Below are 20,567 nucleotides of genomic sequence, written 5' to 3'. Positions count from 1 at the left end.
CCTCTGTCACTCTCAATGACCTTTGGGATACCATACCTACAGACAAACTCCTGACATATTTCTTTGCTGTAAAGGTAGCAGTGTTGGAGGCAGCGGGGAAAGCCTCCACCCAGCTAGAAAACATGTCAACACAAACTAATACATATTTCAAATTCCTACAGGGTGGTAACTGTATGAAGTCGATTTGTATTACCTGGAAAGGGCCTTCTGTAGGAGGGATGTGGGATGGCTCTGTTGGGATGGCTTTTCCAACGTTCTTCCTTAAACAGGTGAGGCATGACATTGCCACTCTACCTGCTTGAGAAGCGAACCCTGGTGCACACCAGTAGGCTTTTACCAGCTTGCACATACCTTCCTTCCCAAGATGTGTCAGCCCATGGGCCGCCTCGGCTAGACTAGGAAGGTATGCTCTGGGGGCCACTGGTTTCCCGTGTCCATCTCTCCAAAGTCCGGTAGACTCTTGGCCACATCCCTTCGACTTCCATACTGCTCTTTCCTGTGGGGAACACAAATTCTGCATGTCTATCAGTTTGGATGTGGATACCATGTTCAGTGTACAAAGGTTGGTGGGATGGGTGAAAATATTTACAGGGCATGCGGCCCTTTTCGCTGCCTCATCAGCGCGGCTGTTACCAAGTGACACCGGGTCCTTCTCTGATGTGTGAGCTTTGCACTTGATAACAGCCACTCTGTCTGGAAGCTGAATAGCTCCCAGAAGTCTCCTAATATATGTCGCATGCGCCACTGGTGTGCCAGCCGCCGTCATGAAATTTCGGAGGCGCCATAGGGCTCCAAAATCATGGACTACTCCGAAAGCATATCTGGAGTCGGTATATATGTTGACTGATTTTCCTTGGGCCAGTTCACATGCTCTGGTCAGTGCCACCAGTTCCGCTACTTGTGCTAAGTGAGGTGGTCCCAAGGGTTCAGCTTCCACAATACCTTCTCCATCTACTACTGCGTAGCCTGTGCACAGCTCTCCCGTGTCCGTCTGTCTATGACAGCTACCATCTGTGAATAAGGTTATGTCTACCTCACTTAATGGGCTGTCGCTTATGTCAGGACGTGCTGTGAAGGTCTGATTCAGGTAGGACATGCAATCATGTTTGTCCTCACTCTCACTAAACTCTGCTTTACCATATTCAGCAACATTCCCATCACCCTCCACCCTTTGTGCCTTGGAAGGCACATGAGGAAGGAATGTGGCTGGGTTTAGTGTGTTGCATCTTTTGATGGTAATATTTACTGGGGCCATCAGCGCCAGTTCCCACTTAGTGAACCGTGCTGAGGACACATGACGTGTTTGGGCAGAATTTAGGAGGGCAGAGACAGCATGGGGAGCATGAACAGTTAAATCGTGTCCCAACACTACGTCCTCACTCTTACTTACTAGTTGTGCTATTGCAGCCACACTTCGTAAGCAAGTTGGGAGTGAGCGTGCTACTGTGTCCAGCTGGCCACTGTAGTACGCTATTGGTCGGTTGGCATCACCATGCTTTTGTACAAGTACTCCTGCCGCACACCCACCTGATTCAGTTCCGTACAGTTCAAAGGGTTTTCCATAATCTGGCATTCCCAGTGCTGGGGCCTTTGTTAGGCTCACCTTTAGTTCCTCGAAAGCCAGTTCAGATTCCTCAGTATGAGAGACCCGATCTGGCTTAGTTGAGGAAACCATCTCTTGTAGTGGTAATGCCAGAATAGAGAAACCTGGGATCCAATTGCGACAGTATCCACACATGCCTAGGAACGTACGGATCTGATGCTGGGTCTGCTGAGGCTGGCGGATTGCTTGAGTCCAGGAGTTCTGGTCCTCACTGAGCTATGTCGATCGGGTGTCCGCACTAAGTTCGGTATCAATATGGCGACCCTGGGGGAGCCCGGGGCCACCAGGTTGTCCTAAGGAGGGGCTACAGACTAGTGCAGGATTTAAGAGGGGTAAACAAGGTAGTTGAGAGCCAATTCCCCGTAGTGCCAAACCCAGCTGTCATCCTAATGCAAATCCCGGACGAGCCCCCAATTGTTAATGGTGATTAAATATGACCAGAGAGAGAATAAGTGAACAGCGCAGGTTACGTAATAAGTCCGCAACCAACGTACCCTTTATACCTAACTACGTGCGTACAAAGCGTAGCGCACCTTTTATTGTATTATGTACACGGAGAACCAGTACCTTAATCAGAGATTCCTTCGCAGTATTTTGTCTCTAAACTGCGAATATACCTTATCGGACAGTGTCCGTAATATACCTTGTCGCTATCATGCGAATAAACAGACACGACCACTGTATAGAAATAAGGAGATAAGAACTCCGTAAAAGGTTGTATTTAAGTCCCTAATGGACAAAAAGGGGGTTACAGAAATAAGAATAAACAGGTATAACAAGTAACACAATATACTAACAATGAATACTAAACAAACTCTGCTAAGGGGAAAGAAAACAGATACAAGACACAATCAGCCAATCAATACAATAAGGACAAATACCGTTAATGCAACCGTTACCGTTCTCATCAAATATGCGAAGTGTAGTCCGGTCAGAGCTCACTATCGTTCAGGGATGAACTATAGTCCGGTGGTCAGGTCAGGGAAAGGTAGATGTGCCGAAGAGACTTTGGCTGCTCTGGGTCGCCTATCTTATAGGGTCAGAAAGGGGAGGTCAAAGGCCGTTCTCATTGGTCAGGGGTCGAATGTCAGGTCAACTGTGATTGGGGGGTAAGCTGATACACCTGGTTTGGCTAGGTCCAGGGGAGTGAACTTTAAGAGTCCTTTGTTCGGTGGTTTCGGCGTCAGCAGTGATAAGAACTGGTTTCATCTGGATTTCTTTGTTACATTCTTTCAACAGAAACTGTCCCTGGATTATGGATTATGTCCATAACTATCGGGCAGTGTATATTGCGAAATATTCGCAATGACCGGAATACTTCGCATAATGAACTGAACGGAACGGTACTAAACACGATACAGATAGATGTATGCAGGGCTAACTAAGCTATGTGTGGCGTTCTAAACCTTTAACTATATTTTACTTAGGGTCAGTATGTATTTATGAATTTATGTGTGATAGTATGGCTACTCTTCTGGTCCACTTTGCCACGCATACTCGGGTATGGAAACTTTATTTGCGCAACTCTGCGAACCAAAATGGCGGCCATACTATCCTAAAATGGCGTGTGTGTAACTCGACTTCCATACAATATATGCGCACCACTGCACAGGCTTGGCAGAGAAAACGTGATGGTATCAGTGTCCTCCCCTCAGCGTGATGGCATCCTCATAACCTGTTTCGGAAAATGATTCTATCTTCAGATGAGTCTCATGCGCCATTTCTGTTAACCAGTCTTCTGTCTATTACATTAACATCAAAACAAGATTTTAGAAAGACCATACTAAACATATACCCCTTTCACACTGCACTTTTAAAATGGTATATTGACGTTTTTTTTTTTTCCATTTTAAAACGTTTAAGGCTGCAGTGTGAAAGTGCCAGAGTTGATTTACCGGTTAAAGTTAACTGGTATTTCAACACACGTTTAAAAAGCAGAGTCCTACACGTTTCAAAGCCGTTTTTTAGGCAGTGTGAATGGCTCTATTTCTATGGCTTGAAACGTGTCCCTTGGGGGTTAAACGGGTTGAATGTGTGAATGGTATTAAATGCTTTTTAAAACGGTTTTCACCTGCAATGTGAAAGGTCTTAAGGTTCAGACCCGTTTTAAAGTCCCATTTAAGAATACAGGGTCAATACCCGTTTCTGCAATGTGAAAGAGGCATTATTTTTCATCTACTACTTGTACTTTATTTACCAAGCAAAATGTAAAACCTATTAAAATAAACAAACCAGATTGCAACATTTTAGCAGTCATCATTTTTGGAATTTGACATGCTCCAACACATTAATACTATTGAATTTGAAGGGTAACCTTCATTTAATTGGAACGTAGTATGAGATTATTGGGTAATCTACAAATTAGATGAGACCATTGGGGCAGAAGTGCCTACTTTTTATAAAGAATCTCTTTTTATAAAGAATATACACATCTACTTTATAAGCATGGACGTTCTATTGATGAATTTGAAAAAATGGTCTTGCATGTAACGACTAAATAAATTGGCAATGAGAATCCTTATTTGAAAATGCATGTACCCATAGAGATTACAGTGCCTTCTAATCAAAGCCGTTAATTGACATTGATGAGCTTTATACACATTAGATGACCCTGCAAATGATGCAACATTGTCAACTATTTTCTTTAAACTGGCGGTTTTCCCTTGGAGGAAAAATATAGTGCTTACAGTCATTGCTGATATAGTTAAGATTTTATTGCATGTACAGATGTTAACGACCCCTGGGAGTACGCATCATTAACAATATAGTGTGTACACATATTGTGTGATTGGAAGCCACAAGCACTGAGTTTACCTATTACATTGTCCATAAATAAAATGAACTGGTCCTGGACCACCATCCCACGGCACCCCTGCAAGTGCTCTGAGGCACCCCAGGATGTCGTGGCACACCGTTTGGGAACCACTGCCATACTAGCAATAGGCAGGTTGGTTAGTAGGTAACAAATTCTGATTGGCTTTAAATAAACAGTCACTTTATCCAGCACTAGCAATGGGTCCTAGAGCACTTACGGAAGCAGGTAACACATAGTGGTTGGCTTCGAATCACCAGTCCCTTTATCCAGCTTTAGCAAAGGGGCCCTTAACCCTTTCAGTGCCAACATTGCTTTGAAAGATCCTGAAAATATCTGATAAAAATGTCTGTCACAGCGACTGCTCTTTTTATTTTTACTGCAATATTGGTACTTGTGTATTATAGCGGCGCCCCGATGTTGGTCGTGCGATGTTTTTATCGCATGCCATACAACCGATGGCATACGATGCAACGCGATTTTATATGACTGTTCGATTAAAAATTGAACAAGCACCCTAATGGGTGCTTACAATGTAAAATGCACCCCCACGCCACCCCCCACTATAAACGTGAACACGAAGCGTGGCGAGCGCAGCGAGCCCGCGAGGGGCGGCGGTACGCGTCCTACGACCTTTTAAAACCCCGACTATCCACGTCGGCGTGGAGTTGATTTTATATAGTGTGGCGAGCCACCGAGCCCGAAGCGTGGGGCGCGGGCCCGTATACCTGTGAAGTTATGCGCGTCCCCTCACGGGGCTCGCTGCACTCTCCACGCTTCGGGCTCGCCACACTATATAAAATCAACTCCACGCCGACGTGGGTAGTGGGGGTATGAAAAGGTCATAGGACACGTACCACCGCCCCTCGCGGGCTCGCTGCGCTCGCCACGCTTCGGGTTCACGTTTGTAGTGGGGGTGCATTTAACGTTGTAAGCACGCTTTAGGGTGCTTATACAGTTTATAATCGCATTGTATGCCATATACAATGTCATACAATTTTAAAATTGTATGCCATTGTACAATATCGCATCTCATACCATCGTATGCCTTATGGTGCGCCGCTATAATACACAAGTACCCAATATTTAACGAAAGCCTCCACCCAGCTAGAAAACATGTCAACACAAACTAATACATATTTCAAATTCCTACAGGGTGGTAACTGTATGAAGTCGATTTGTATTACCTGGAAAGGGCCTTCTGTAGGAGGGATGTGGGATGGCTCTGTTGGGATGGCTTTTCCAACGTTCTTCCTTAAACAGGTGAGGCATGACATTGCCACTCTACCTGCTTGAGAAGCGAACCCTGGTGCACACCAGTAGGCTTTTACCAGCTTGCACATACCTTCCTTCCCAAGATGTGTCAGCCCATGGGCCGCCTCGGCTAGACTAGGAAGGTATGCTCTGGGGGCCACTGGTTTCCCGTGTCCATCTCTCCAAAGTCCGGTAGACTCTTGGCCACATCCCTTCGACTTCCATACTGCTCTTTCCTGTGGGGAACACAAATTCTGCATGTCTATCAGTTTGGATGTGGATACCATGTTCAGTGTACAAAGGTTGGTGGGATGGGTGAAAATATTTACAGGGCATGCGGCCCTTTTCGCTGCCTCATCAGCGCGGCTGTTACCAAGTGACACCGGGTCCTTCTCTGATGTGTGAGCTTTGCACTTGATAACAGCCACTCTGTCTGGAAGCTGAATAGCTCCCAGAAGTCTCCTAATATATGTCGCATGCGCCACTGGTGTGCCAGCCGCCGTCATGAAATTTCGGAGGCGCCATAGGGCTCCAAAATCATGGACTACTCCGAAAGCATATCTGGAGTCGGTATATATGTTGACTGATTTTCCTTGGGCCAGTTCACATGCTCTGGTCAGTGCCACCAGTTCCGCTACTTGTGCTAAGTGAGGTGGTCCCAAGGGTTCAGCTTCCACAATACCTTCTCCATCTACTACTGCGTAGCCTGTGCACAGCTCTCCCGTGTCCGTCTGTCTATGACAGCTACCATCTGTGAATAAGGTTATGTCTACCTCACTTAATGGGCTGTCGCTTATGTCAGGACGTGCTGTGAAGGTCTGATTCAGGTAGGACATGCAATCATGTTTGTCCTCACTCTCACTAAACTCTGCTTTACCATATTCAGCAACATTCCCATCACCCTCCACCCTTTGTGCCTTGGAAGGCACATGAGGAAGGAATGTGGCTGGGTTTAGTGTGTTGCATCTTTTGATGGTAATATTTACTGGGGCCATCAGCGCCAGTTCCCACTTAGTGAACCGTGCTGAGGACACATGACGTGTTTGGGCAGAATTTAGGAGGGCAGAGACAGCATGGGGAGCATGAACAGTTAAATCGTGTCCCAACACTACGTCCTCACTCTTACTTACTAGTTGTGCTATTGCAGCCACACTTCGTAAGCAAGTTGGGAGTGAGCGTGCTACTGTGTCCAGCTGGCCACTGTAGTACGCTATTGGTCGGTTGGCATCACCATGCTTTTGTACAAGTACTCCTGCCGCACACCCACCTGATTCAGTTCCGTACAGTTCAAAGGGTTTTCCATAATCTGGCATTCCCAGTGCTGGGGCCTTTGTTAGGCTCACCTTTAGTTCCTCGAAAGCCAGTTCAGATTCCTCAGTATGAGAGACCCGATCTGGCTTAGTTGAGGAAACCATCTCTTGTAGTGGTAATGCCAGAATAGAGAAACCTGGGATCCAATTGCGACAGTATCCACACATGCCTAGGAACGTACGGATCTGATGCTGGGTCTGCTGAGGCTGGCGGATTGCTTGAGTCCAGGAGTTCTGGTCCTCACTGAGCTATGTCGATCGGGTGTCCGCACTAAGTTCGGTATCAATATGGCGACCCTGGGGGAGCCCGGGGCCACCAGGTTGTCCTAAGGAGGGGCTACAGACTAGTGCAGGATTTAAGAGGGGTAAACAAGGTAGTTGAGAGCCAATTCCCCGTAGTGCCAAACCCAGCTGTCATCCTAATGCAAATCCCGGACGAGCCCCCAATTGTTAATGGTGATTAAATATGACCAGAGAGAGAATAAGTGAACAGCGCAGGTTACGTAATAAGTCCGCAACCAACGTACCCTTTATACCTAACTACGTGCGTACAAAGCGTAGCGCAGCGTAGTGTACCTTTTATTGTATTATGTACACGGAGAACCAGTACCTTAATCAGAGATTCCTTCGCAGTATTTTGTCTCTAAACTGCGAATATACCTTATCGGACAGTGTCCGTAATATACCTTGTCGCTATCATGCGAATAAACAGACACGACCACTGTATAGAAATAAGGAGATAAGAACTCCGTAAAAGGTTGTATTTAAGTCCCTAATGGACAAAAAGGGGGTTACAGAAATAAGAATAAACAGGTATAACAAGTAACACAATATACTAACAATGAATACTAAACAAACTCTGCTAAGGGGAAAGAAAACAGATACAAGACACAATCAGCCAATCAATACAATAAGGACAAATACCGTTAATGCAACCGTTACCGTTCTCATCAAATATGCGAAGTGTAGTCCGGTCAGAGCTCACTATCGTTCAGGGATGAACTATAGTCCGGTGGTCAGGTCAGGGAAAGGTAGATGTGCCGAAGAGACTTTGGCTGCTCTGGGTCGCCTATCTTATAGGGTCAGAAAGGGGAGGTCAAAGGCCGTTCTCATTGGTCAGGGGTCGAATGTCAGGTCAACTGTGATTGGGGGGTAAGCTGATACACCTGGTTTGGCTAGGTCCAGGGGAGTGAACTTTAAGAGTCCTTTGTTCGGTGGTTTCGGCGTCAGCAGTGATAAGAACTGGTTTCATCTGGATTTCTTTGTTACATTCTTTCAACAGAAACTGTCCCTGGATTATGGATTATGTCCATAACTATCGGGCAGTGTATATTGCGAAATATTCGCAATGACCGGAATACTTCGCATAATGAACTGAACGGAACGGTACTAAACACGATACAGATAGATGTATGCAGGGCTAACTAAGCTATGTGTGGCGTTCTAAACCTTTAACTATATTTTACTTAGGGTCAGTATGTATTTATGAATTTATGTGTGATAGTATGGCTACTCTTCTGGTCCACTTTGCCACGCATACTCGGGTATGGAAACTTTATTTGCGCAACTCTGCGAACCAAAATGGCGGCCATACTATCCTAAAATGGCGTGTGTGTAACTCGACTTCCATACAATATATGCGCACCACTGCACAGGCTTGGCAGAGAAAACGTGATGGTATCAGTGTCCTCCCCTCAGCGTGATGGCATCCTCATAACCTGTTTCGGAAAATGATTCTATCTTCAGATGAGTCTCATGCGCCATTTCTGTTAACCAGTCTTCTGTCTATTACATTAACATCAAAACAAGATTTTAGAAAGACCATACTAAACATATACCCCTTTCACACTGCACTTTTAAAATGGTATATTGACGTTTTTTTTTTTTCCATTTTAAAACGTTTAAGGCTGCAGTGTGAAAGTGCCAGAGTTGATTTACCGGTTAAAGTTAACTGGTATTTCAACACACGTTTAAAAAGCAGAGTCCTACACGTTTCAAAGCCGTTTTTTAGGCAGTGTGAATGGCTCTATTTCTATGGCTTGAAACGTGTCCCTTGGGGGTTAAACGGGTTGAATGTGTGAATGGTATTAAATGCTTTTTAAAACGGTTTTCACCTGCAATGTGAAAGGTCTTAAGGTTCAGACCCGTTTTAAAGTCCCATTTTAGAATACAGGGTCAATACCTGTTTCTGCAATGTGAAAGAGGCATTATTTTTCATCTACTACTTGTACTTTATTTACCAAGCAAAATGTAAAACCTATTAAAATAAACAAACCAGATTGCAACATTTTAGCAGTCATCATTTTTGGAATTTGACATGCTCCAACACATTAATACTATTGAATTTGAAGGGTAACCTTCATTTAATTGGAACGTAGTATGAGATTATTGGGTAATCTACAAATTAGATGAGACCATTGGGGCAGAAGTGCCTACTTTTTATAAAGAATCTCTTTTTATAAAGAATATACACATCTACTTTATAAGCATGGACGTTCTATTGATGAATTTGAAAAAATGGTCTTGCATGTAACGACTAAATAAATTGGCAATGAGAATCCTTATTTGAAAATGCATGTACCCATAGAGATTACAGTGCCTTCTAATCAAAGCCGTTAATTGACATTGATGAGCTTTATACACATTAGATGACCCTGCAAATGATGCAACATTGTCAACTATTTTCTTTAAACTGGCGGTTTTCCCTTGGAGGAAAAATATAGTGCTTACAGTCATTGCTGATATAGTTAAGATTTTATTGCATGTACAGATGTTAACGACCCCTGGGAGTACGCATCATTAACAATATAGTGTGTACACATATTGTGTGATTGGAAGCCACAAGCACTGAGTTTACCTATTACATTGTCCATAAATAAAATGAACTGGTCCTGGACCACCATCCCACGGCACCCCTGCAAGTGCTCTGAGGCACCCCAGGATGTCGTGGCACACAGTTTGGGAACCACTGCCATACTAGCAATAGGCAGGTTGGTTAGTAGGTAACAAATTCTGATTGGCTTTAAATAAACAGTCACTTTATCCAGCACTAGCAATGGGTCCTAGAGCACTTACGGAAGCAGGTAACACATAGTGGTTGGCTTCGAATCACCAGTCCCTTTATCCAGCTTTAGCAAAGGGGCCCTTAACCCTTTCAGTGCCAACATTGCTTTGAAAGATCCTGAAAATATCTGATAAAAATGTCTGTCACAGCGACTGCTCTTTTTATTTTTACTGCAATATTGGTACTTGTGTATTATAGCGGCGCCCCGATGTTGGTCGTGCAATGTTTTTATCGCATGCCATACAACCGATGGCATACGATGCAACGCGATTTTATATGACTGTTCGATTAAAAATTGAACAAGCACCCTAATGGGTGCTTACAATGTAAAATGCACCCCCACGCCACCCCCCACTATAAACGTGAACACGAAGCGTGGCGAGCGCAGCGAGCCCGCGAGGGGCGGCGGTACGCGTCCTACGACCTTTTAAAACCCCGACTATCCACGTCGGCGTGGAGTTGATTTTATATAGTGTGGCGAGCCACCGAGCCCGAAGCGTGGGGCGCGGGCCCGTATACCTGTGAAGTTATGCGCGTCCCCTCACGGGGCTCGCTGCACTCGCCACGCTTCGGGCTCGCCACACTATATAAAATCAACTCCACGCCGACGTGGGTAGTGGGGGTATGAAAAGGTCATAGGACACGTACCACCGCCCCTCGCGGGCTCGCTGCGCTCGCCACGCTTCGGGTTCACGTTTGTAGTGGGGGTGCATTTAACGTTGTAAGCACGCTTTAGGGTGCTTATACAGTTTATAATCGCATTGTATGCCATATACAATGTCATACAATTTTAAAATTGTATGCCATTGTACAATATCGCATCTCATACCATCGTATGCCTTATGGTGCGCCGCTATAATACACAAGTACCCAATATTTAACGAAACTTCCGTTGACTTGGCTGTTCTTGTATTTATTTATACTAAAAAACAGTTGCTGTGAGCGTCGCTGGTATTTTTAGCCGATGTTTTGAGGATTGCTCACAGCAACGTTGGCATTTAGTGGGTTAATGTGTAGCACCCAGGTGAGCAGGTAAGCTTTCGTCTCTGTTCAGCAGAATATTTCCATGAATGTTGCATTTACAGATGCTAGCAAAACAGTAGAATTGTGCAACCCTGGCGAAAAACACAACAAACTTACACAATATAGGTTCTGTAAATAATTTTCACTGCCAAGTCGCCCTAGAAACTTGGAAACGGAGAACAGACCATAGTGCAAAAATTGCCATTCACAAAAACCAATTTATTGGTATTAAGTTACTCACATGGAGCTGTATTTTTGATAGCATGTAATAAGGGTCTTTTTTAGATCAAAGCCAGTTTCAGAAGAACCCTGAAAGGACTTAAAAACAAACGGAATCTAGTGCAACATTGTATAAAAAAGTTGACATACAATTTATTGGTAAAACTCACAAAGGATGTAGATAAAATCGCATATAGCCCATACAAGGGCAAACAGGACTCTCAAAGGACCATCAGGTATGGCAGAAGGAGCGTGAATTCCCCGTTCTAATTCCCAGGAGTCCGGTCGGCATCAGTGGTTAGGCTTTAGCGCGCTTTCGGGCTCAGGTGGCCCTTCATCAGAAGCATACTCACTGAGGTCGAGCGGGCCTCTTTTAAGCCCAGCACATCAGACACAATTACAAGCAGCTGTGAGTTCCGGGACTTCGTAACCCGGAAGTGTGTCAGAATCATATCCGGGAACTTCAAGTGTCCGTCTCAGATGTTCCACCATGAGGTAACCCGGAAGGAGGTGTAACGTGCTGCTGTTATGTAGTTCCCGCACAAAAAGGTTCCCGGATTTTTAGGTCCCATGATGACAATATACCATTGGGTATATGTGAAACGCAAACTTCCGCTCCTTATGGAATGCACGTCCATTTTGTGGCCGTAACTCAGCCGTAATGTCCATATAAAATGAATTAAAAAATACAATGAATTAGGCACTAGAAATATATACATAGAATATATATACATATAAAACGTATACATATATGAAATACAATTATACAAAAAAGAGAGATAAATTTGAAAGAAGGGAAAAAAATGGAGGGTCAGATTACAAAAACCATTTAAGTTCGAATTCGCCGTTAAGGCCATGGGGAACTAAAGTTTTAAGTTTATGTATCCAAGTCATTTCTGCCTTGGCCAGGCGAACATCCACATTATTGCACTTCCAGTTAGGGTTAATTTGTTGGATTCCCCAAAATGCCCTTATATGGCATGGACTGGAATTATGTACTTTAGTAAAATGTGTCGACACTGTGTGCCCCTCCAAATTCTTCCTTATATTATATATATGTTCTGCGGTCCTGGTCTTAAGGCATCTAGTTGTCTTGCCTATATAGACCAGGCCGCAGTCACACTCAAGTGCATAAATAATATTCTTAGAGTTACAGGTTATGAACTCCTTTTATGGGATATTTGATTCAAATTCTTTTATTTTGCTGGGTCCTTTTGTTGTTCTGCACATAAGGCAGAGGCCGCAGCGATGGAATCCCTGACTTCTTATACTGTTTCTTTTAGGAGCCTCAAGGGCACTTTTCACTAAGGAGTCTTTAATTGTTCGAGACCTTCTATAAATAAATTTAGGTCTTGGGGGAAGGTGTGTGTCCAAAACTGGGTCACTTTTCAATATTCTCCAATTCTTCCTAAAAATATTTTCTATTTCCCTATGTTGATGGTTGAATTGGCTGATAAATGACCATTGATGGTCATTGTTTTCATTTTTCTCCTTCCTGTTGTTCTTAACAATTCTGTTCTATCTATAGACAAGACTCTCGATTTGGCATTGTTTAATTGGTCCTCAGTGTAACCTTTTTCCAAGAAACGGTTGGTCATATCATCCATCTGGTCATGGAGGACTGTAGTTTCAGTGCAGTTCCTCTTAACATGCAGAAACTGGCTATACGGAATGCTGTTAAGCCAGTTATCATGGTGTTGGCTAGTGACATCAATTAGGCTGTTGGAATCTGTTTTCTTCCTGTATACGTTAGTGTTTAATTGTCCCTCTTTTATATATAAGCACAAATCTAGAAAAAAGACTTCTTTACTTTTAGAGAAAGTTAGCTTGATATTTTTGTCATTATCATTTAGAGAATTACAGAAGGCATCTAGATCGTAATCAGGGCCCTCCCACACAAAAATAATGGGCTATATGCGATTTTATCTACATCCTTTGTGAGTTTTACCAATAAATTGTATGTCAACTTTTTTATACAATATTGCACTAGATTCCGTTTGTTTTAAAGTCCTTTCAGGGTTCTTCTGAAACTGGCTTCGATCTCAAAAAAGACCCTTATTACATGCTATCAAAAATACAGCTCCATGTGATTGTAACTCAATACCAATAAATTGGTTTTTGTGAATGGCAATATTTGCACTATGGTCTGTTCTCTATTTCCAAGTTTCTAGGGCGACTTGGCAGTGAAAATTATTTACAGAACCTATATTGTGTAAGTTTGTTGTGTTTTTCGCCAGGGTTGCACAATTCTACTGTTTTGCTATCTCTATTCCACAAATCCATCTGGTGAGGGTTCAATTTTGTGTCAATCTAGGCTGAAATCACTGGTGCGCCTGAGACATACAAACCCCTTTGTTATGCATTTACAGATGCTGACTCTTATGTTTCTTTACATTGTTTAGTATTCATCTATACCTTTTTTTTTTTTCATTTCCAGATGATGTGCTGGGTACATTTTCATTCCTTGATGACTCAGGAACTGCAACTCTGAAAGCTCGCCCCGGTCCCCGTGTTAGACCCACGATTCAGTTTTCTACCAGTGTAAGTATGCCACAACAGCACTATTATTTTACACATATCAAACTAGTAGAGATTGCTGAGCAAATGTTGGCAAGCTTGCTCCTACCTCCGTGTCCACAGTCGTTACAGAAGTAGCAGAATTAAGAGTATCTCCCATGTAGTGCAAATGGAATAACTAAGGTAGCCAATGCCTGGTATTTAGTTCACCATGATGTGATGAAGGCAACTTTCTGTCTCCGCTATCCATGATATGCAGTCAAAATCTAGTCATGTGATGGTGACATGTGGGACCGCGCATCGCCGTGGCTATGGGGTGTACACACGGAGCAATCCGTGCTTCATTTCTAAGCGATCTGTTCAGACCTAGACCAGAATTTTAAGTATATTAGGGACTGTCTCGATGATACATGGACACAATGATGTCATTCTTTATGCAAAATGTCTTGCAATTCTGATTACTCATTCTATGTGTGGCACTAACGATCTCAGCATGATAGCACCTCACATTACGTTTAGTGAAGGGGTACAGTCTAAGTGTCCCCCCACCCCCCATATAAACCATATATAACCCCAATTAGTGTACAGTGTTGCCTCCCACATGGCTCACTTTGCATAGTACAAGGTGCTTCTCTCTGCTGCAGCTTCACTTGGCACAGGTTTCTCTTCAATTCCATTGTAGACGAGCCGGAATGGGGCCAGATGGGCCCATTTGTTGTTCCAGGGTGGCACACAGAGAGCCGCTGGACTCGCGACTGGTCTGGCGGCTCCCTCTGTGCTTCGATCAGGTCTAGCAGAGGGGGGGTATCAAATAGAGCTATTACCCTTACTCCTGCGTGCCAAGATCAGCAGTGCACGCATCCACGTGCGTGACTTCACGTTGAGCGCGCACACAAATGCCAGGGCCGATTTGGCAGCTCAGTCCGTCCCTGATTGTAGACCATGTGGATGGTAAAGGGGGGGGGGGGGGGAATAGACAAAATTTAACCAGTTGACCTTTTTACATGACCTATTCACCATGTCAACATAATGCATGTTGATCATAGGGGGTCAACCTGTTGACCTGTCTACCGGACACCACCTGTTAGTAAATGGTGTCTCTATGGAGGTGGAGGAAAGAAAACAATTATTTTATAGGACTTTCTTTCTTATTCGTTCCGAGCAGAGTAGATATCAGAATTGTCCTCTAACAAGCATAGACAGGAAATCTTGAATGCCAAGATAAATAGCTTGTGCATGAATCATAACCTTTATATTGTATTGTTATTTCTGATAGCTTTTATGAAGTTTTTTTTTTTCTCTTAACTTTTTCAATATTTAAAAAAGATAAACCTTTCAATTTAGCTGTTGGTAACATCCATGCATAGGCACACCCCACCCAAATGGTGATGTTGCACATATCAACCAATCAAATTTGTCTATCATTTTGTAGGATGCAATGGAGAAATGATAGATATAATCTGATTGTTTTGATCTATGCATAATCACCTATAATTTTCTATTGCATCCTAGGAAATGATGATCTGGTTATGTTCGTCATCATCATCTATTTAAATTTTTAGAAGCTTTTAGTAAATTCACCCCCTAAATCTCTCTGTAAATTTTACATTTGCCCCACCTGCATGGCAACATGGTTTTGACCAGTTGCTTGCTTTTTTTTGCTTTACTTTTAAATTGAACCCAACGCATACCTTCCAACTTCTGACGTGCACGATGCGGGACACTGCTGCCGCGCGCCGGAGGCGCGTCGGAAATTTCGGGGGCGTGGCCTAATTTCGGGGGCATGTCCTATACTTGCGGCTCACCCGCGAGGCCACGCCCCCATTTTGCCGCTATGGGGGCATGACCCAGAGACTCTGTGAGCCTCTAGCCATGCCCCCTGGCTACGGGAATAGACGCTGTATGCATGCGCACAGCGTTTATTCCCCGCTGCTTAGCAGCTGACAGGGGGGACTCCCAACAGCCCCCCCACACCGCGGGACACTGCCGCCCGCGGGTGGGACAGCGGGACAGGCCCTGATAATCGGGACTGTCCCGCTGAAATCGGGACTGTTGGGAGGTATGCCCAACGTCCTGTAATCTGTTAGTAGTGACTTCTCATTGTTCTAGGATGTATTACCTGTAATTCCTCCAAGAGCTGCCCTTTTGCACTGTGCCACCGATGTGGCAGTGGGTCCCTAACGGATCTCCCTTACCTGGCTTCTGCGGGGCGAGCTCTGCCGCCTCCTCCCTGCACCCGGAAGGGGATGTAGGCTAGGGAGGAGGTGGTCACTGGTCCGGACATTTTTCGTCTAGTGTATCCCGCCCACAGTATGAACAAGGGTTGTTTGGTAAGTGTGGTAAAAAAAACAAGTAAAACCTTTTATAATCTCCCTCAATGGTGATAAACGGTTACCAATTTTACCATTATGTTTAGAGTGGAACTTTACTAGCGTTATGTCACCAAAAGAATTCTGGTGCCAACTCCTAGAAATGGACTACACTTCTCAAAAGAAAGACCCTTGTTAATATTGGTACCCATTTTATAGTGTCGGTTTGGAGTATAGTTATTTTAAAGCTTAATACATTTGGCTTTGAGGGATGAGCTTAGACACGCAGTTGAGTACATGATATGTTAGAGAAAGGTTAGGCAGAACATGTGTAGTACTGAGGAATTCAAGAGACTTTAATCTCTTGCCTAGATGTCCAATGTACAATATGTTATAATTGAGGATAGCCTTCAATCTACAGCATCCTGAGAAATCTAGCACACATTAAGGGATGACTTAACTATGGCTAAAATAGGCATCAATATCCCCCAACCCCCTGCATGGTATGCAGTCGGAAGTAATGTTGCTTCATGAGGCCTTCTATACCACCATTGAGAAATACTGTCTGCAGAGAATGGCTTGTTTTTAATACGGTAAGGGATGGAATTAATTTACCTTGCAGGGTAAAGGGTGATATCCTTGAGATTTAACCCCCAGGGCTATTCAATGACATACCCTTTTTCCTTAAGAGGTAAATTACCTGCCAAAACATCTAAACCCATATAATCCAGGATATGTTTTTATAGAGCTGCAGGTTAACAAGCTTCCAGCATTTAAGTGGAGACTGCGGTTGTTAACGGGTTTCCATGTGCTCCAATTGAATAGCTCCAGCAGATCAATTAGTCTGCAGTAATTTATTCCCAACTCATTAAATCCAACCTTGACTGTTTTATTTGTATGAATGTTTTTGGAAATCACATGAGTGACCAGATTTATATATACTTGTCACAAAACCCTTTTTAACTCTTCACACGGCCAAAAGGGAATACTAAGGGGAGTATTCAATGTCTGTCGAGCTCTTTATTTTTGGCAAGCTTTTGTTGTTTTCTTGATGAGAGGTTGGTTTTTTATGAGGTCGCCTATTCATTGTCTAGTTTTCTCGACTTGTCGAGCAGAGTTTGCCTGATTTGGTTTTCGGTTTCCTCGGCTGTCGAGTTGAAAATTTCTCGACTTGTTGAGTTATTTTGGATAAAATCTGTCAAGATAATTCCTGCATTCTATTCAATGTCAAAGAGTACGCCTGACCTCGACTGTTTGAAATCACCCTCAAATTTAACTTGACAATTCTTTCTGTTGTGACAAGGGTTTCTCTTGTTGCATGTCCAAGAATTGTGTTAAGTGTATATGCAGGATTCCCTAATGTTTGTAGTGCTTATCTTGACTTCTGTCTTTGATATTTTGCTAAATATTCCTCTTTTGTTTCATTTTCCATTTGCTGCATGTTTATACACAAACACTTATGTTTAGGGGCCCCTTGTATCCATGCTGGGGCAGAATTACCCAGGATTCAATGTTTTTTGTTGCCGTTCTTTTGTTTACTTCTCCCACAATGCACTCTGTTTACCAGAGCTCTCACTCCTGTACTGAGACTTCAGGGAGATACCAGCATTGTGCAGTCTGCTGATTTGGAAATGGTTTTTATAGGAGAATTTGCGTTTTTAACAAGATATCTACTTCATTGACTACAAAAATGGAGCCTATCTCTGACACAATTGCCCCTTTCCTCTTTGAACTTCTTGTGGTCAGACGTCGTCATCAACAATAGGCGAGAACTCGACTTATCGAGCTAAATTTTCATGTCGAGCAAAACTAGAAAAACATATGCTCGACAATTTGGACTGTTACCGGTGGGATTGAATACCCCTTATAGCTTAGTACATATTAGACAATGTGTACCCAACACAACGACCTTACCGATGGGGACCCGGTAGGGTGCCGGCTTTGGCAAGTGCCTACATACTTGCTGATGATGGGGGTAGGGGGGTTCTCCTTAGCTATCTCCTCTGTTGTCTTGCATGTGCAGGTGACAGAGCGTGCTTCGTTTACGATATAGTTTGTTAGCTTTAAATGGGAATCCACATCGTTAATGATAGGTAGTACGCACTAGACTATAATGTCATTGCGATGATGTAGAAGCAACAAAAAAACTAGCATGTTGGCACCGAATAAATGAATCATCAATGTAATAGTTAACACTACCTGTTTCTAGACGTACTTGTTTCTCATTAGTCATAAATTGCAATGCATTCTTTTAGAGGGATGGAACCAGCTTTGTTGAAACCACTCTGTTTCTATATGGAGGCACTACATGAATTCATGACCACAAAACTGAGTAATACATGGGAAGGGTTCATCCCAGAGATGGTTATATTTTGTTTCTTGTAGTTTATCAGACTACCCATTAGCCCTGCTGCTAAGCATAATGTGATTTGCAGTGTTGAACTGGATTGGGACAAGAGGTGAAAAGTGGCCAAATCTGATGTATTTGACATCTGATCCAATGAAAAGAATGGTCCCTGTGCTCATCTGATCTGCTGCAACTTCTCAGGGGGGAGAAGTCGCAGTAATGTACGGCCATCTTAAGTCGTGCATCAATGTCCTCCATAAACTTGCCAGACAATTGGCCTAATTCAGAGCCGTACACAATACCAATGTTAACGTAGTTAAGAAAAAATAAAAACACATTTCTAAAAATATACCAGGGAAGTCATTAAGAAGATCACTTTATAAAATGTGCTTTTTTTTTTGTACTAGTCCATGAAGCCTGTTCCATGCTAATCAATGTACTTCTGTCTCTGTAGACTCTCTCGCTCTCTATTTTCCCTCAGAGATGGCTTATTAATTAGTGTTGTGAGTGATATCTGGAATGCCGGCTATATACAAATCATCATGTTTCTGGTTCCAGGCTTTACGTACATTGGCCTTCATTCAGATCTGATAGCAGTACAAATTTGTTCTCAAAATGGGCAAAACCATGTGCACTGCAGGTGGGGCAGATGTAACATGTTTAGAGAGAGTTAAATTTGGGTGGGGTGTGTTGAAACTGAATTCTAAATTGCAGTGTAAAAATAATGCAGCCAATATTTACCCTGCACAGAAAAAAATTAACTCACACAAATCTAAAGGCCCCCATACATTAGGCCGACTTGTCCTAGGGACAAGTCGGACCCAATTTACCTGCGAGCCGCCCAGCAGCTCCCCGGGAGGCTCACATACAATTTGGCACTTGATGTGCCATTTTTACATGGGATAAATCGCATGCGATTTATCCCATGTAAAAAAAAACCCGGGGAGCTGCAGGGCGGTGAGCAGTAGTGGGGGCGGGCAGTGGTGGGGACGGGCAGCGGTGGTGGGGGCGGCCAGCGGCGGTAGTGGGGGCGGGCGGTGGGGGGGGGGTGGTCAGCGTCAGCGGGCGGCTTTTGCGGTGAGCGCAGTGTACTTACACATAGCAGCAGCGGCGGGGACGGGACGCGCAGTGGCGGCTATTATATTTTGAAAATACTTGTCAAATGACCGGCCGCTCTCTGATTGGCTGAGAGCTCTCCGGCCAATCAGAGAGCGGCCGGTCATTTGACAAGTATTTTAAAAATATAATAGCCGCCACTGCGCGTCCCGTCCCCGCCGCCGCTGCTGCTATGTGTAAGTACACTGCGCTCACCGCACACGCCGCTGGCCGCCCCCACCACCGCTGCCGCTGGCCGCCCCCACCACCGCTGCCGCTGGCCGCCCCCATCACCGCTGCCGCTGGCCGCCCCCACTACGCCCCCGGTGTCTGTATGCATATGCCTGTCAGGTGGCAGGCATATGCATACAGGGAGGTCGGACGTGATCGTATGTACAGACCGTCCGACCTCCCTGATCCGGTCCGATGCGCACGGGACCGCGCATCGGATCGGATTAAATGTCACATACCTACGATTTTGGGCCGATTTCATCCGATTATCGGCACAAAGTGCCGAAATCGGATGAAATCGTCCCAAAATCGCATAGTGTATGGGGGCCTTAACTCTCTCTGTACATGTTACATCTGCCCCTCTTGCAGTGAACATGGTTTTGTCCATTTGAGGACAAATTTGTACTGCGATCAGATCTGAATAAGGGCCATTGAGTAAAGTGCACCTAGAACTTGTTAACCAATGTGCTGCAGGAAACCGAAACAGAATGGGTCTAATTCCGATCTGTTAGCGAGGCTGCAATTTTTGGAGATGGACAAAACTATGCTGCTCTGCAGATGAGACAGATGTAACATGTGCAGAGAGAGAGTTAGATTTGAGGGAATTATTTTGTTTCTGTGCAGGGTAAATAGTGCCCACTTTATGGTTACACTGCAATTTAGATTTCAGATTGAACACACCGTACCCAAATCTAACTCTCTCTGCACATGTTACATCTACCCCACCTGCAGCATGGTTTTTTCCATCTGCAAAAATTACAGCCTTGCTAACAGGTCTGAATT

The 20,567-nt window shown here is 44.1% G+C and overlaps 1 protein-coding gene across 2 annotated transcripts in view; it reads left to right on the top strand.

Annotated features, from left to right (window-relative positions):
- C2H6orf132 (chromosome 2 C6orf132 homolog) overlaps nucleotides 1-20,567 on the top strand; it is a 67,186-nt gene that overhangs the window by 21,119 nt on the left and 25,500 nt on the right. For both annotated transcript variants that reach the window (XM_083172809.1, XM_083172808.1), the window contains exon 2: nucleotides 13,723-13,826. Coding sequence is in view for 1 of the 2 variants with exons in the window: in XM_083172808.1 (XP_083028934.1) it covers nucleotides 13,723-13,826 (104 nt within the window). In the remaining variant the exon portion in view is untranslated. The remainder of the gene's footprint in view (nucleotides 1-13,722; nucleotides 13,827-20,567) is intronic.

Source organism: Crinia signifera, chromosome 2 (assembly GCF_055691185.1).
Source record: "Crinia signifera chromosome 2, ASM5569118v1, whole genome shotgun sequence".
NCBI classification, from domain to species: Eukaryota; Metazoa; Chordata; class Amphibia; order Anura; family Myobatrachidae; genus Crinia; species Crinia signifera.
Note: the sequence above shows the minus strand (reverse complement) of the source record. Positions and strands in the feature narration are given on the sequence as shown.